At 53.8% G+C, this 12,748-nt stretch overlaps 3 protein-coding genes across 3 annotated transcripts; 2 read left to right on the top strand and 1 right to left on the bottom strand.

The window, feature by feature from the left end:
• Nucleotides 1-3,220: 3,220 nt before the first annotated feature.
• Nucleotides 3,221-5,355, top strand: VTN31DRAFT_3072 (uncharacterized protein; the record flags this gene model as incomplete). Its single annotated transcript, XM_069403311.1, has 3 exons — nt 3,221-3,754; nt 3,825-5,144; nt 5,206-5,355. The coding sequence occupies 3 exons, from the start codon at nt 3,221-3,223 to the stop codon at nt 5,353-5,355; spliced, it is 2,004 nt and encodes a 667-aa protein (XP_069262505.1).
• A 764-nt stretch (nt 5,356-6,119) lies between these two features.
• VTN31DRAFT_3071 (uncharacterized protein) lies at nt 6,120-7,663 on the top strand (the record flags this gene model as incomplete). The annotated part of the gene is made up of 2 exons (XM_069403310.1): nt 6,120-6,797; nt 6,890-7,663. The coding sequence occupies 2 exons, from the start codon at nt 6,120-6,122 to the stop codon at nt 7,661-7,663; spliced, it is 1,452 nt and encodes a 483-aa protein (XP_069262504.1).
• A 617-nt stretch (nt 7,664-8,280) lies between these two features.
• On the bottom strand, nt 8,281-11,050 carry VTN31DRAFT_3070 (uncharacterized protein; the record flags this gene model as incomplete). Its single annotated transcript, XM_069403309.1, has 2 exons — nt 8,281-9,234; nt 9,302-11,050. 2 exons carry the CDS (start codon nt 11,048-11,050, stop codon nt 8,281-8,283), a joined length of 2,703 nt encoding a protein of 900 aa, XP_069262503.1.
• Nucleotides 11,051-12,748: the final 1,698 nt, after the last annotated feature.

Raw genomic sequence — 12,748 nt, 5'->3', positions numbered from 1 at the left:
ACAGTATCCGACTATCCGTACTTTGTGCTCCGTATGTTATTATTAAGTGGCTGAGGAGTTGCGTTTCTCGCGTCTTTCGGAATATTTTATCGAATGTAATACAGTGCGCAAACACCTCATGGGTTAGTGCCCGCCTGAACTCCGAGGGAGGGATTCCACCGTGGAGTTCCTCTCCTGGATTATACAAGGAGATACATGTACAGGAAAGGGATCCTTGAAATCCCTCTTGGCCCTACGCATAAGATTCACGCATCCCCACAATTCATTGCCACGTGGTTTTCGTATGGAGTTCTCCGTCGTCTGCGATCGATTGCCGGCTCGATCGTCCTTTTGAGACATCTGACGCTCGGCTGGAGCCTCAGCTTCTGAACAGGGACGTACAGTAACTCTCTTAGTCAAAATTTGTACTGTACAGACAGACCAATGGAGGATCCGGAATCCTGCACGGAGGACGAATACTGTATGAGCTGAGTTTTCGGTCGTGCACGGTCGAGTACATGACTCGTGGTACTTCGTACTCCGTACAGTATAGGTACGAGTTGCCTGCATGGTATCCGAATGATCCGACCGATACCCTTGGCTGAGTTGCCAGAGCAGGACTTGTCCATGATGATAAGCTGTGACATTTGTACAGACTACAGTAGTTTGTCTCTCGAATCCTAAGAATAACGCCAGATGTAGTTTTAGGGCTTGAGCCGAAGCCGACCGACGGTTATCGGCCCAGCGGGCCAAGCCAAGATTTCCCACGTGGCAGCCTTCTTTCATTAATTAGAGTTTGACTCCTGACGAGCTTCATTTACTCCGTATTTCCGTATTTAGTGCGTACGGAGTACAGTATGTATACAGTACAGACTACGGAGTACGAGTACTCCGGGCAGAGTTTGTGTATAGCAAACTTTTGACTCGCCGTTGCCTCCTAAACAAGACGTTTCGGCTTCAAGTCCGTTGCAGAGGTAAAAATCGCCCTAGCGGTGACTTGTTCGTTCACAATTTCACCGTCTCTCTGACTTAGACTTTTGATCGTCCCACTGCCAAAAAGTGCCAAGGGTAGATCGATCATCCTGATGTCCCCACGATCAAGATTTCTCTCTGCCGATGATGCGAGGAGTCGATTCCATGACCTGTCAGCGGACTTGTGATATGTCTTGGCGACAGCAGGGCCTCGCCGATTCAAGTCACCGCCAAGTCAGGGGATTGCGTGTGCCTGATCTGGATGATGACTTGATCGACTGGAAGTAAAGGCTTTGTAGGGCGTCATCGACGAGAGTCAGTGCGTTGAGGCTGTGAGCGTGTGTCCTCTTGTCCAACAGAACCGTCAATGGAAGAAGAATGTGGCTGTCAGGGGGAGCTACACGAGAAACCTACTTTTCAGCCTACTAACAGGCAAGCAAAGTACTGTACTCGTACTCCGTAAGATACATGTACACCTTCATGCACGGAGGTACGACACCTTCAAAGACTTCAAATCATATCCAAAAGTGTGAGATGGTACTGTGTTCACTGGATGTTGACTTCCACTGAGAGAGGACTGATTTTGTACGAGTTTTCCCGAATTAGAGAGCAAGCAGCCGTTCCCCCGTACTCGTATTGAACACAGAGAAACCGTATCGGATGCCAAGAACGATGGACTGGTAAGCTCGGTTCGGTTAGGCTTGTTAGTGCGAAGCACACAACACGTGCCACCACGTGCGAGCAGGGATTGGAAAGGCTTCTTTGAGAGCTGGAGGCCAGTTCTGGACTGATTTATTTTCGTATGGATTCGGGAGGTGCTGTCAGGAGTAAATTAATCTACACACTGTTGATTAATTGATTGATGATCGCAGCATGAATTATTATTCCTTGCAGTCGAGGATCGGATCGCATCGAGGAATAACCTGACCCAATGATACTCAAAGATACCATGCGGCATCTTATCTCTCCGGCCGCCCCGTTCCCAACTTCCCCAACCGCCAACACGTGGTGCGGCTCCACGAGATCAAGCCTTTGTTTCATTCCTTTTTCGATTAAGGTTAGGTTAGCCCCTTTTCAAGGATTTTTCTACGGAGTAAGTAAGCGAAGCCGATCGTTCCCCAAAACGGGCTTCCTCACATGACTCATGCAGAGAGCGTACTTCTCTTGTATAAAACAGAGTTTGGTATCAATACATACGGGGTAGTGACAGATGCACTCTGCATGGCATGGCAGGCTCGCGTGCTTCTTTCTCCTGGGTGAGTTCGGGGATTCCCTCTGAATGACTGCCGAGTCGTGGACTGAGGCAAAAAGAAGACAGAAAATTCCACACGTGTGAAACGTGGTACATCCATCCATCCAGGAATTGATTGGGTCTCGTGGCAACTTCCGCTTTCAGATCCGTAAGTTACTGTACCAAGCCAGACTGTGTTACGGTCCAATTTCAAATCCTTTCTGTCTGTGCGAGGATTCTGTCGACACTTGGAAAATTCAAGCCCGCGGAATCCATTGTGCCGTCATCATGATCGACAACACGTGTCGGGAACCGACTCTGTCAAGAGGTATAAATCCGTGCTCCTCATTCGACTGCAGCATACAATTAAAGAACGAACGGTGCTTCCTTTTGACCGATAGAATCAAGCAATCCAGAATGTCTGCCGGCAAGTGAGCGGAAAGGAGGCACCGAAAGGCGATGAGGATACGGTATTGTCATGGACTGGTAACGAACGAACGGATCGAGACGAGAAAGTTTCGGTGCCGATTCCCTGATCCCCGCCGGGATCGTCAGAGCGGCGAGCGGAGCGCTGATTGGAGGAATGGAGATTGTCTCCGGACTGACTAACAGACCACGTTGTTTGTAACTGAGTTAACTTTTGTGCACGAGACCGAAAACGTCCAGCACTAAACCCCATTTCTTCGTGTAAGAAGTCAGTGGGGCAGAGAGTCAGAGACCCTTTCCTGTTTTTATTCCGCTTGAGCAATCTTGCTTGCAGGAAAAAAGGAGAGAGAAAAAAAAAAGTCTCCCTTTTCTCTTTCAAGTGGTAGTACTGTTGTTACTACATACTGTACCCAGTATCCGTAATTGTCCACACCAATGCTTCGATGAGTTAGTCCTCAGAGCTCTCTTTTCTTCCCAAGAGACCCAGAATCCCACACCCCCCCCCCCCCTCTCGTTTCATCTTCTGTTCTGGGTAACCTCTGCCCTTCCTCCCGCCAATCTGCGTGCCTTGTCTCGTGCCCCTCTGCTGGCCTTTGCTCACCGGTTCAATCAATGACCACCGTATCCGCCGGCAGCAGTGACATTGCCGATTCCACCCATCACGCGCCCTCGGACCACCCTTCCGCTGCCGCCGCCGCCGCCGTCGCTGCTGCTGCTCCTCCTCCGACGACCGCCGCTCCCTCTTCGACAACTTCTTCCTCCCTGTCCTCGCGGAGATCTCTGGCCATCTACGCTCTAGAAAAAACCTCCAGCGCCCTCGCCAATCTCGCCTCCCGGACCAGCGGTTCCTCCAATTCCTCCTCCCACCGCTTTAGCGCATCCTTTGGAGGCTTCAAATACACCCCCCTCTCCGAATCCGCCGCCACCGCCTCCAATCCTTCCTCCGACTCGGTCGACCCTCGCCCCGACAGTCACCCGCCGCCCTCGCTCCTTGCGGATTCGCTCTCCAACGCTCGCGTCTCCTCCGCTCGGCCAGACTCCGCCTCCTCGCTGCCGCAGTCAGAGTCCTCTTCCGCGGCGCCCAACATGCACCAAACCTCGTCGAGATTGCTCCGCATGACGGAGGACGAGCGACCGTTCACCAAGGTATGTCTTGACCGCCCTCCAACGACATCCAATTGCCTCCGAGAATGATGCTCACACGGGCCTGGCTTAGGATTTCAATGACCTCTTTGCCACCCTCATGGTCAGTTTGAAGCTGGACACCCACCGGGTCCGCTTCACCAAGTTCGAACACACCTTCACCTCCGAAGAGGCCATCAACAACCTGGGGTCGCTCAAGTTCTCCCAGTCGAACCGCATGCCGGATCCCAAGGATCCCAGCCGCATCGTCACGACCACCACCACAACCACCTTCTCCATGGCCAAGGAGATGGCCCGGTCCGTCTGCCAGCGCTTCGTCGACGCACGCTTCATTGAGCCCGTCGATGGCCGCAATGCCTCGTACTTCCCCATGAAAGGGGGCCTGTACCAGTTGACCCGCAAAGGCATCAACATCCTGCAGCGGTTCTGCCAGCGGAATGGCATCACGGCCCGCCACGTCATGAACGTGTTGGACTCGCCGCGAAATACCATGCAACTCGTCAACCTCGAGCGGGATCCCGAGACGGACAAGCTGTCCACGGATCGAGCCACCATCGAGGTCATCTTCCGCCGCTTCGCCGGTCAGGATGGGCCCAACATCAAGTCCAGCGTCTCGAGCTCGGACTCGGACTCGGTCAGCGAGTATACCACCGGCCTCACCGGGGTCAAGATGGCCAAGGAGCGTCGAATCGGCGACAAGGTCTACACCAACACCTTCACCGGCAAAGCCGCGGTCGATTGGCTGATAGACTGCTCCACAACAAACGACCGCCGCGAAACCTGCCTGATTGCCCATCTCTTCGTCAAGCACGGGTTGATTGCCGCGGTCCAGGAGGACCGTGCGATGGCGCAGCAGGACCCCAGCTTTGTGGATTTCCAGCCATCTAAACATGCCATCTACACCATCACCGAAAGAGGCCAGCGGGTATGCGGATGGATTGCACGGGAGAAGAATGAGCAGCCGCTTGCGACGACCTTCGACGTTCGGGGCTCTCGCGACTCCAACAACGCCCGTTTGAACCAAATCCTCCGCGACCCGGCCCTGCGGCTGCTCTTCCGCGAATTCCTTCGCCAATCTCTCTGCGAGGAGAATCTGTCCTTCTATCTGGATGTCTCCGAGTTCACCGCCAACTATCACCGCCTCGAGAAATCGGGCGCTCTGGCAAATCTGGACACGGTTCGCGAGACCCTGGCTTCTGCCTATGGTCTCTACAATGCGTTCCTCGCTCCGGGCTCGCCATGTGAGCTCAACATCGAGCATAACCTTCGAAACAGTCTCGCCAGTCGCATGACCAAGGCCGTCGGAGACGACGAGCAGATGCTGACGAGCTTGCAAGAAGTCGTGAACCTGTTTGAGCTTGCTCAGACGTCCGTGTACAAACTGATGTCAAGCGTAAGATCATCCCATTCTCAATGCCGTTTTTCTGGCACGAGTATATCTAAAACTTTCCCAGGATTCGGTCCCCAAGTTTGTCCGCGATCCCAAGTACTCCACCATCCTCAGTGAACACTATTTCGACCTTGGTAATTCCGGTCGGGCCTACTCCCCAACACCGGCTGGCGGCGTTCCGGAGCGTTCCATGAGTCGGTCAGTGCGATCATGACATCCTCGCTTCTGAGATGCCATTTCAAAACAAAATGTCTCGAGTCGACGCAACGATTCCATGAATACATCGTGCTAGATTAACCGAGTCCATCTTTGGCAACCGATAGCGCTCTTTTTAATTCTCTAATGTTTTGCATGGATCAGCATTGGCGCGCGACCATGAGATTTCGAGAGTTACGATTTTCCTTACCGCTCTATGATCGGGACAATAATAGACTTGGGAGGTGTATATGGTGGTTTTGTCTCCTGTTTGGGATTTCTTTCGTCTCGTTGTGTTTTTCCTTTGTGTGACCGGTTTTCAGTCGAATCAGACGGCATGGAGGAGTTACTCACCGGAAGCATCCATCGGCGTTGAACATGTCGATTTTCCGACTCTCCACTGTTGCTGTCCAGGGTTTTCGGTGTTTTGCATCTTGCATGTCCGGCAGCGTTGTGTTTTAATTCTTTCATACATGTATGTTCATCTTTGCATTTGCATGACATGTACTCGTTCAATAAACTCTATTCTAAAATTTGGTGATTGGTACCGAGCTACCAATACATTGAATAGTAGTACTCGGTTGAAGCACTTGGATGCCGCTGGAGATTTCAATCTAAAAATTGAATCACGTGATACACCGCCTCAAGCATCGAGCGGCGAGAGATCTCCGGCGCAAGCCAAGCGACTGACACAGGAACCTCGCGCTGCACAACCAAATTCAGTTCTTTGGGTGGTCGCCGTTCAACAGCAGAAAAAAAAGAAGAGAAGGCAGCGCGATTATTATGGCGACCGATCCGACGCTCTCGGATCCGCTTCTCTCGCTGCGGCAAGCGATCGCCGCGCAAGCACTTCCCACGCCGACAACTTCCGCCGATGTCGAGACGGCGAGTGCCAACGGGACCGATGACCTGGCGCAGGCGACGCATCTGTATTTTCCTCACCCGGTGCCGCGCACGATTCCGTTGAACACGCCGACGCGGTTTGTGTCGGCGGCGAATGAGGATTCCCCGGTTGACCTGCGGAGTATCTTCTTCGCGTGGCAGAAGAAGGACGTGGCGATTCCGGAGTACATCGAGTCGGCGCAGGAGCTGAATGAGACGCTCAAGCAGAAGGGGAGTAATGAGCAGGCGCTTAATCTCGTGTTCGTTGAGCGGCTGGATTTGATTACGTGGTTGGAGGGCGCGTCGGATGAGAGTGAGTATATCAAGCCGCTGGAAGGAGCGGCCGCGATGGTTGCGCCGAGTGCGGCGGCTGCGGAGGTGGCAGCGGCAGTGGCAGCGGCAGCAGCACCATCTTCGGCGGCGGCGGCGGCGGCGGATGCGGGAGTGGCTGCACCGGCTGGCGCCGGGGCTGTGGCAGGTCGACCTGTCAAGGCCATTGATCCGCGACTGCAGCAGATTTACAATGGGGAACGCAAGATTGGTGATCGGAATAGTGTACTGAGGGGTATCAAGCCGACGGTGCGTGTTTTTGTTTTCTTTTGATCTCCCCGTCGTTTGTTTTTTTTTTTTTTTTTTTTTTTTGGATTCGGTGATACTGATTAAAAAGGTAGGACTTTTCACACGTTCGCAAGACCGCGGAAATCTTTCTCGGACGCAACCGTTCTTCCCGAACAGGCGCATATGCCGCCGGTGCGAAACCCGGCAGCCGACCCATGCCCGTCGTGCCCGCACCCTCGGCAGGACTACCCCTGGCCAAGAAGCCCGGATCCAGCTCGTCTCGACGACCGGATCCAATCATCCTGCTCTCCCCGTCCGCATCCTCGCCAATCCGACTCTCCAACATCAAATCCTTCCTCCAGGACGGGGTCTTTGTGCCCCCGGACCACCCAACCCTCGCATCCGACACCAAATCCAACATCCTCTACATCATGCGCGAGACAAAACTCGTCCCATCCTCCTCCTCATCGACCAAACCCGGCTCTTCTTCTTCTTCAACCTCCACCTCCACCGGTTCCTCCCGCAGCAACAGACCCACCCGCTTCATCTTCGTCGACAACCCTTCCAACTTCCAGCCCGACTACTGGCAGCGCCTCGTCGCGGTGTTCACCACGGGCCAGGCCTGGCAGTTCAAGAACTACAAGTGGTCCCACCCGCCGGAACTCTTCAAGCATGCCGTCGGCATCCACGTCAACATGGCGGGCGATACCATCCCCGAGACCATCAAGGAATGGGGCCGCGGCGTCGTCTCCTTCACCATCGCCCGCTGGGATGAGAAAAAGGGTGTGGAGGGCGCCGGGCGATGGCAGGATCGGGAGGTTGTCCAGGGGATTTGGTCGACGATTGAGGCGAGGATGAGGGCCATGGGGTGGGGGAGTCTTCAATAGTTTTTTTTTTTTTTTTTTTTTTCCACCACAACTCTTGTAATTTGTTTGATAGATACCTATACTCCGTACTATTGGGAAGGATGGATATATATCGGGGGTTTGGGTGTTTGATGATGATGATGGTTCTGTCTACTACTCTAGGGCATTTTCATGTCTGCAATGTCTTTGTGAGGTTTTTTCAGGAATCCAATTCCCATTGCTATATCATACAGCTAGACATCGATCGAATCGACGTTGATTCACCACGTCAATCACTCAACTCACATCAGAAACATCACATCAATTCCATGGTACTCAACAGATGAACCTCATTCACGGAAATCAAGTAAACACAACAGAAAGAACATCATTCACACCCCAGACCGAAACAATAGCAATCTCTCGAATTTTGTTTTTCTTCACTGTTTGAGCCCAACCTCCCATCAATGCGTCCTTGTCCAGCACGCCATAACGCCAATTCCTTCCATTCCCTTCTTCCCTTAAAAAGAAGAAAAAAAAAAGACATGATACATGATGGCTCTCCCTCCTCCTTTCAACATCCGACTCGAAAACGCCGATGAAACCTTGCCCTGAACAAAAATAAAACAAATTGAACAAGATCTCAGGCTAATCGGTTGTCATGTGCTCGTCGAAGATGGAGTGTGGCTGGTGCCGCTGTCGGTCACTGCGACGGACCCAGGAGAAAACGCTTGTGATGATACGCCGTCACCAGCGGGCTTGCCGTCCTTAGCAGCGCCGGTCGTGCTCGACCCTTGCGACTCCGTGGGTAATGATGATGAAGACGCTGGCTTGGAGGCGCTGCCTAATGCCTGCGGTTGAGTCTTCTCGGTGGTCGGCGATGCCAGCGTACCGCGACGGCTGAGATAATCGCCCAGACTGAGCTTCTTCTTGACCGGACTCGGCGCCGTGATACTTCCACCGGGAGTCTGAGCTGATGGCGGAGCCGATGAGCTCGAGGATGACTGCGCGGAGCCAGGAGTCACAGGGCCTCCACCCGACGAAGACGGGTTCGTGTTCGTCGGAAGTTGCACGTGCAAGCCGGCCCGTTGTTTCGCCGGGATCATCGTGTGGTGCGCCGCCGTCGACGGTAATGGGAACGGCGGTTTGCCCATGACTCCCGGCGAATCCGTCAGAGAGCTGTTAGATGGACTCATGTTCGATTCCGATGAGCGCGCTTCACCAGTAGTGCTCGAATCGACATCCTTCATTTCCACATCCCTTGTGACCGAATTCGCCTGCGAGGACGCCTCAGCCTCCAACGACGCTTTTCTCTCCATTGCCCTGATCCGATCCTCGTGTGCACGCTGGAGTAACCGCCGGCCAAGCGGCACAAACAAACCCGTGCGACGGACAGCAAGCTTCTCATGCGGGACATTGTCCAAATCAACCTGGAGCCCTGCATCCACATATACCGGTCGTTCCCGAACTGGCGCCGGGCTGAGCACCTTGCGACGGTGACCAGTCGTGGGTGATGGACGGGAAGACGGAGAATTTGACTTGCGGCCAACGTTAGGATCAACATGGAGAGACTTGGACTGAGTTCCAGACGTGGCAAAGTATCCGGCCTGTTTCTAAACCTTCTATCAGAAAAGGGGGGAGGAAAAAAAAAAAAAGAGGATACTTTGGAAGAAAACTTACCGAGCTGGATGTCGTAGGAGTTGCTTGGGCCGAGTGCCCGCTAGAACGCTTCTTCTTTTTCGCCCCGACCTGCTGCTCGTACTCAAGCTGTTCAAAGTGCTTCTCTGCAGCTGCAATCTTTCGCTTTTCACGGGCCGACAGCTCGGTATCAGCAAGCCCCCAGTCGGTAGGAGTTTGCGTGGGAGTCAAATCACGACTGTGAGTGTGACCACGAACTGACCCCGACGTGGATCGGTTGTCTGCGTCATCGTCCTCCACGTTCTTGGCTCCTTCGCTACCAGCACGACCGCCCAATCCGGGGGGAGACAGGTTTGGTTTCGACTTTGTCTTTTTTCTTTTATTGGCAGCCTGCTTCGTGGCAGGATGACGGCGACGATCGACACTACCCAGCAGGCAAGTCTGTGAGCTGGCGGATGAATTGCAGGCACAGCCACCAAAGTGTGCCAGCACGTTGCTGATACAGATCGCCGCTGCTTCATGGGCCGTATCTCCGCTGTCTTGCTTCACGAGGCCATTGAGAGAACCAAACAGCTGGGGATCCAGATACCACATGGCAGTGACTTCCGAATCAGCCGGAATGTCCTGATTGGCCACGAAACAGAAATGATATTCAACGTCATTCGTAATGAACGTCTTCATGGTCACGTTGGGGCGGCATGACCGACGAATGTACCGGAGGATTGAACCCTCCTCGCGGCTGTCAATGTAGATGGGGAGTTGAGGGTGAAAGAAGACAAATGGTTGCGGATGCCTCAGTTCCTGCCAGCGATTGCTTGGATCGAGGCAGTAATCGCGAAGGAGACCGATCTTGCCCTTGACTTCGCCCACAATCTCGTCCTTGCGAATCGGTGTGGGCGTCTTGAGTATTTTCCAGGTGGGATGGACTCCGCCGATCTCGGTCGCACGATCCGTGATGGATTGCGTGAACAGGTTGGACCCCTTGGAGCAATCAAGCGCCTCGGCAAACGTGTAGACCTCCTGGGGACTGCGCCCATTGGCCACACGCGCCAGTGCGGCGGGATCTTGTGCCCAGGTCGCTAGCTCACCGGCAAGGGTCAAGTTCACAAACAAGTTGCTCGGCATGTCGACATGGCCAGGATCATTGTCATAGAGGTGTAAGAATTCCTTCGCGTACAAGGGGATATTAGGCATCGAGGACGATTTAGATGGACTCATCGACATGGCCGACCCGGATCGTTTTCGGGAATCAGGAGTCCCGGTTGGTAGGCCGGACTGTGAACTAACCGATGCTGAAGACTTGTGGGTCATCTTGACCTTTTTGGCAGCCGGCGGTTGGTCGCGTGAACTGGAATCACTGCGATGGTGATACCCATTCACATGGTGACCGTCATGATCCTTTGTCTTCTTCTTTTGGCTCTTTGTCCCCGATCGGCGGCCTTTCCGCTCCCCGACTTCGCTCTGTTCCCGGAGTCGCCGCTGTCGTTCTGTGGCGCGCTTCGCATCCAGGTAGCGAGGTTCGCAGTCGGTGCAGTTGTGGATTTCTGGAACTTCGCGACCATGGTAGTAGCATTCGATGTGCTGCCAGGTCTCGCACGACTCGCAGAAAACGGTGTTTCCATCATCATCTTCAAAGGAGCAGATGCATTTGATGGTGTAGGGCTCTTCCTCTTCTTCGGCAGGAACCGGGTCGGCGACCGTGCCTTTGGGAGCGGGAGGGTTCAAAGGAGCGGTGACCGGATACGAATCCGCCGTCGAGTGTGGGGGCGCGAGAATGGAGGTGTCTGTCATAATCCGACAGCATCCCCCGTTTTCCTGTCAAGACAAAATGGCTATCAGGTTGTCAATGCCCGGAAAGACTGCGTATCGCAGCGCGCATGTCAGCCGTCGTGGTGACTCCAGGCGTTCCGTTCCGGTGGCACGATGAAGAAAAGGGTCGGTTCCCAGAAAAAGTCGTCCTATGAAAAAAAAGGCGGGAAGACGGCGATATTGGGACTGACGGCAAACTCTGCGATACCGAACGACTCAGCAGGGAATGTAGGAATACCAGTGACAGGTCAGCGATCGACGATCGACGGCAGTGATGGCGGCTCTACGAGGTCTAAAACTCGCGCAAGAACGGTCCCTGGGCGACAAGAAACGGATGTGGCGATGGATACGATGAACGCTGGCGATGTCAAATGGTCAACTGTTCTCTCGGCGACGGGGCGCAGAGCATCAGATAATCAGAATCGAAGAGGGTTGTACGTGGATTGACGCAGCGACAGGCATGGAATGGGGAAAGGGAGGTGGAAGATAGGACGGCACGGGTCTACAGGAAAGAGGAAACGAGGGAAATGAGACGGAAGAAGCAGGCTTGGAGGCAGTGGGAAGGTCGCGTAGAGGGAAAAAAGAGGAAAAGCGCGGATCGTCCGGGTCGAAGGCTCGAAGGCGTGGGTTGGGGCTCTGGGCTTTTTTTTTTTTCGCCTTTCTGGCTTTTGGGACTTTGAAGAGAGATGGACGGCAACTCGTTTCTTTTCCCCATTCTCGCTTTTCCACCGAGGACCGGCCGGTGTGCTGACTAAGCGCCTAGGAAATGATAGCCAGATCCAGTGGCAATAATACAGAGAAAATAGATGGCGGGCAGCCAGAACGGTTCTCGCACCATAGGCAGCCTTCGCGGGGGTTCCATTAGCCAGGCATTGCCTGAAGTTTCCTGTAGCAGGAAGCTGTCCATCTGGATTGCATTTCGCGCCGGTGCGCCCTTGATCTCATCCTCATCCGCAGAGTCGCAGAGTCACAATAATGGAGGGGGAGGCAGTGAGGCACAGACCAGCATGGGCATCGCTTGGATTGTGACCAAAAAAGGTTAACCTGCCCTCAGCAGCCAATCAGGATGCCCCATGTGAGTGGCCTTTCCTGCTGGTCCAGATCTGCCATCTCGTTTCCCTTTTCGGTAGGCGGAGAGATCGCGAGCACGGGGCCAGGATTGACCGAATGCGCTAATCCGTTTTCAGTAAGGGCTGACGTAAGCGAGATCGCTGCACTCGGAACGGAAACCGGAAAGTGGAGGGAAAAGTGCCGGGTGCAAATATGAGCACAGAAGAAACGGCCAGGTTTGGATGCATCTTGGAGACCGTTCGATCCGAACAGATTGGACGCTTCTCGGAGGACAGGGAAGCGGTTGGCTGTGTATGTGGGAGGCAAGAACAAAGAGCAGAATCAGAAGATCAGACCCGAGGCCGGGTTCCGCTCAAGTTGTGTTCTGGATGTGTGATCAGTAGTAGCCGTCGGCCGTCAAGTACTATATACATACTTGCGGCTCATCGTGTGAGAATAATTTCAAATTAGGTTGTAAGCAAGCGAGAAAAAAAGAGAGCAGAGAGGCCCAAGACAAGGACGATCGGGCGCCAAATCACAATGCAAAATTCCACCGTAGTGTGCCGAGTTAGGCGAGCTGAAAACTGGCCGCCGAGGGACAGTGTTCAAGGTTCAAGAAAACCAAGTGGG

Source organism: Thermomyces dupontii (genome assembly GCF_041956625.1).
Source record: "Thermomyces dupontii strain NRRL 2155 unplaced genomic scaffold VTN31scaffold_2, whole genome shotgun sequence".
Classification (NCBI taxonomy): Eukaryota; Fungi; Ascomycota; class Eurotiomycetes; order Eurotiales; family Trichocomaceae; genus Thermomyces; species Thermomyces dupontii.
This window is presented reverse-complemented; position numbering and strand designations above follow the sequence as displayed.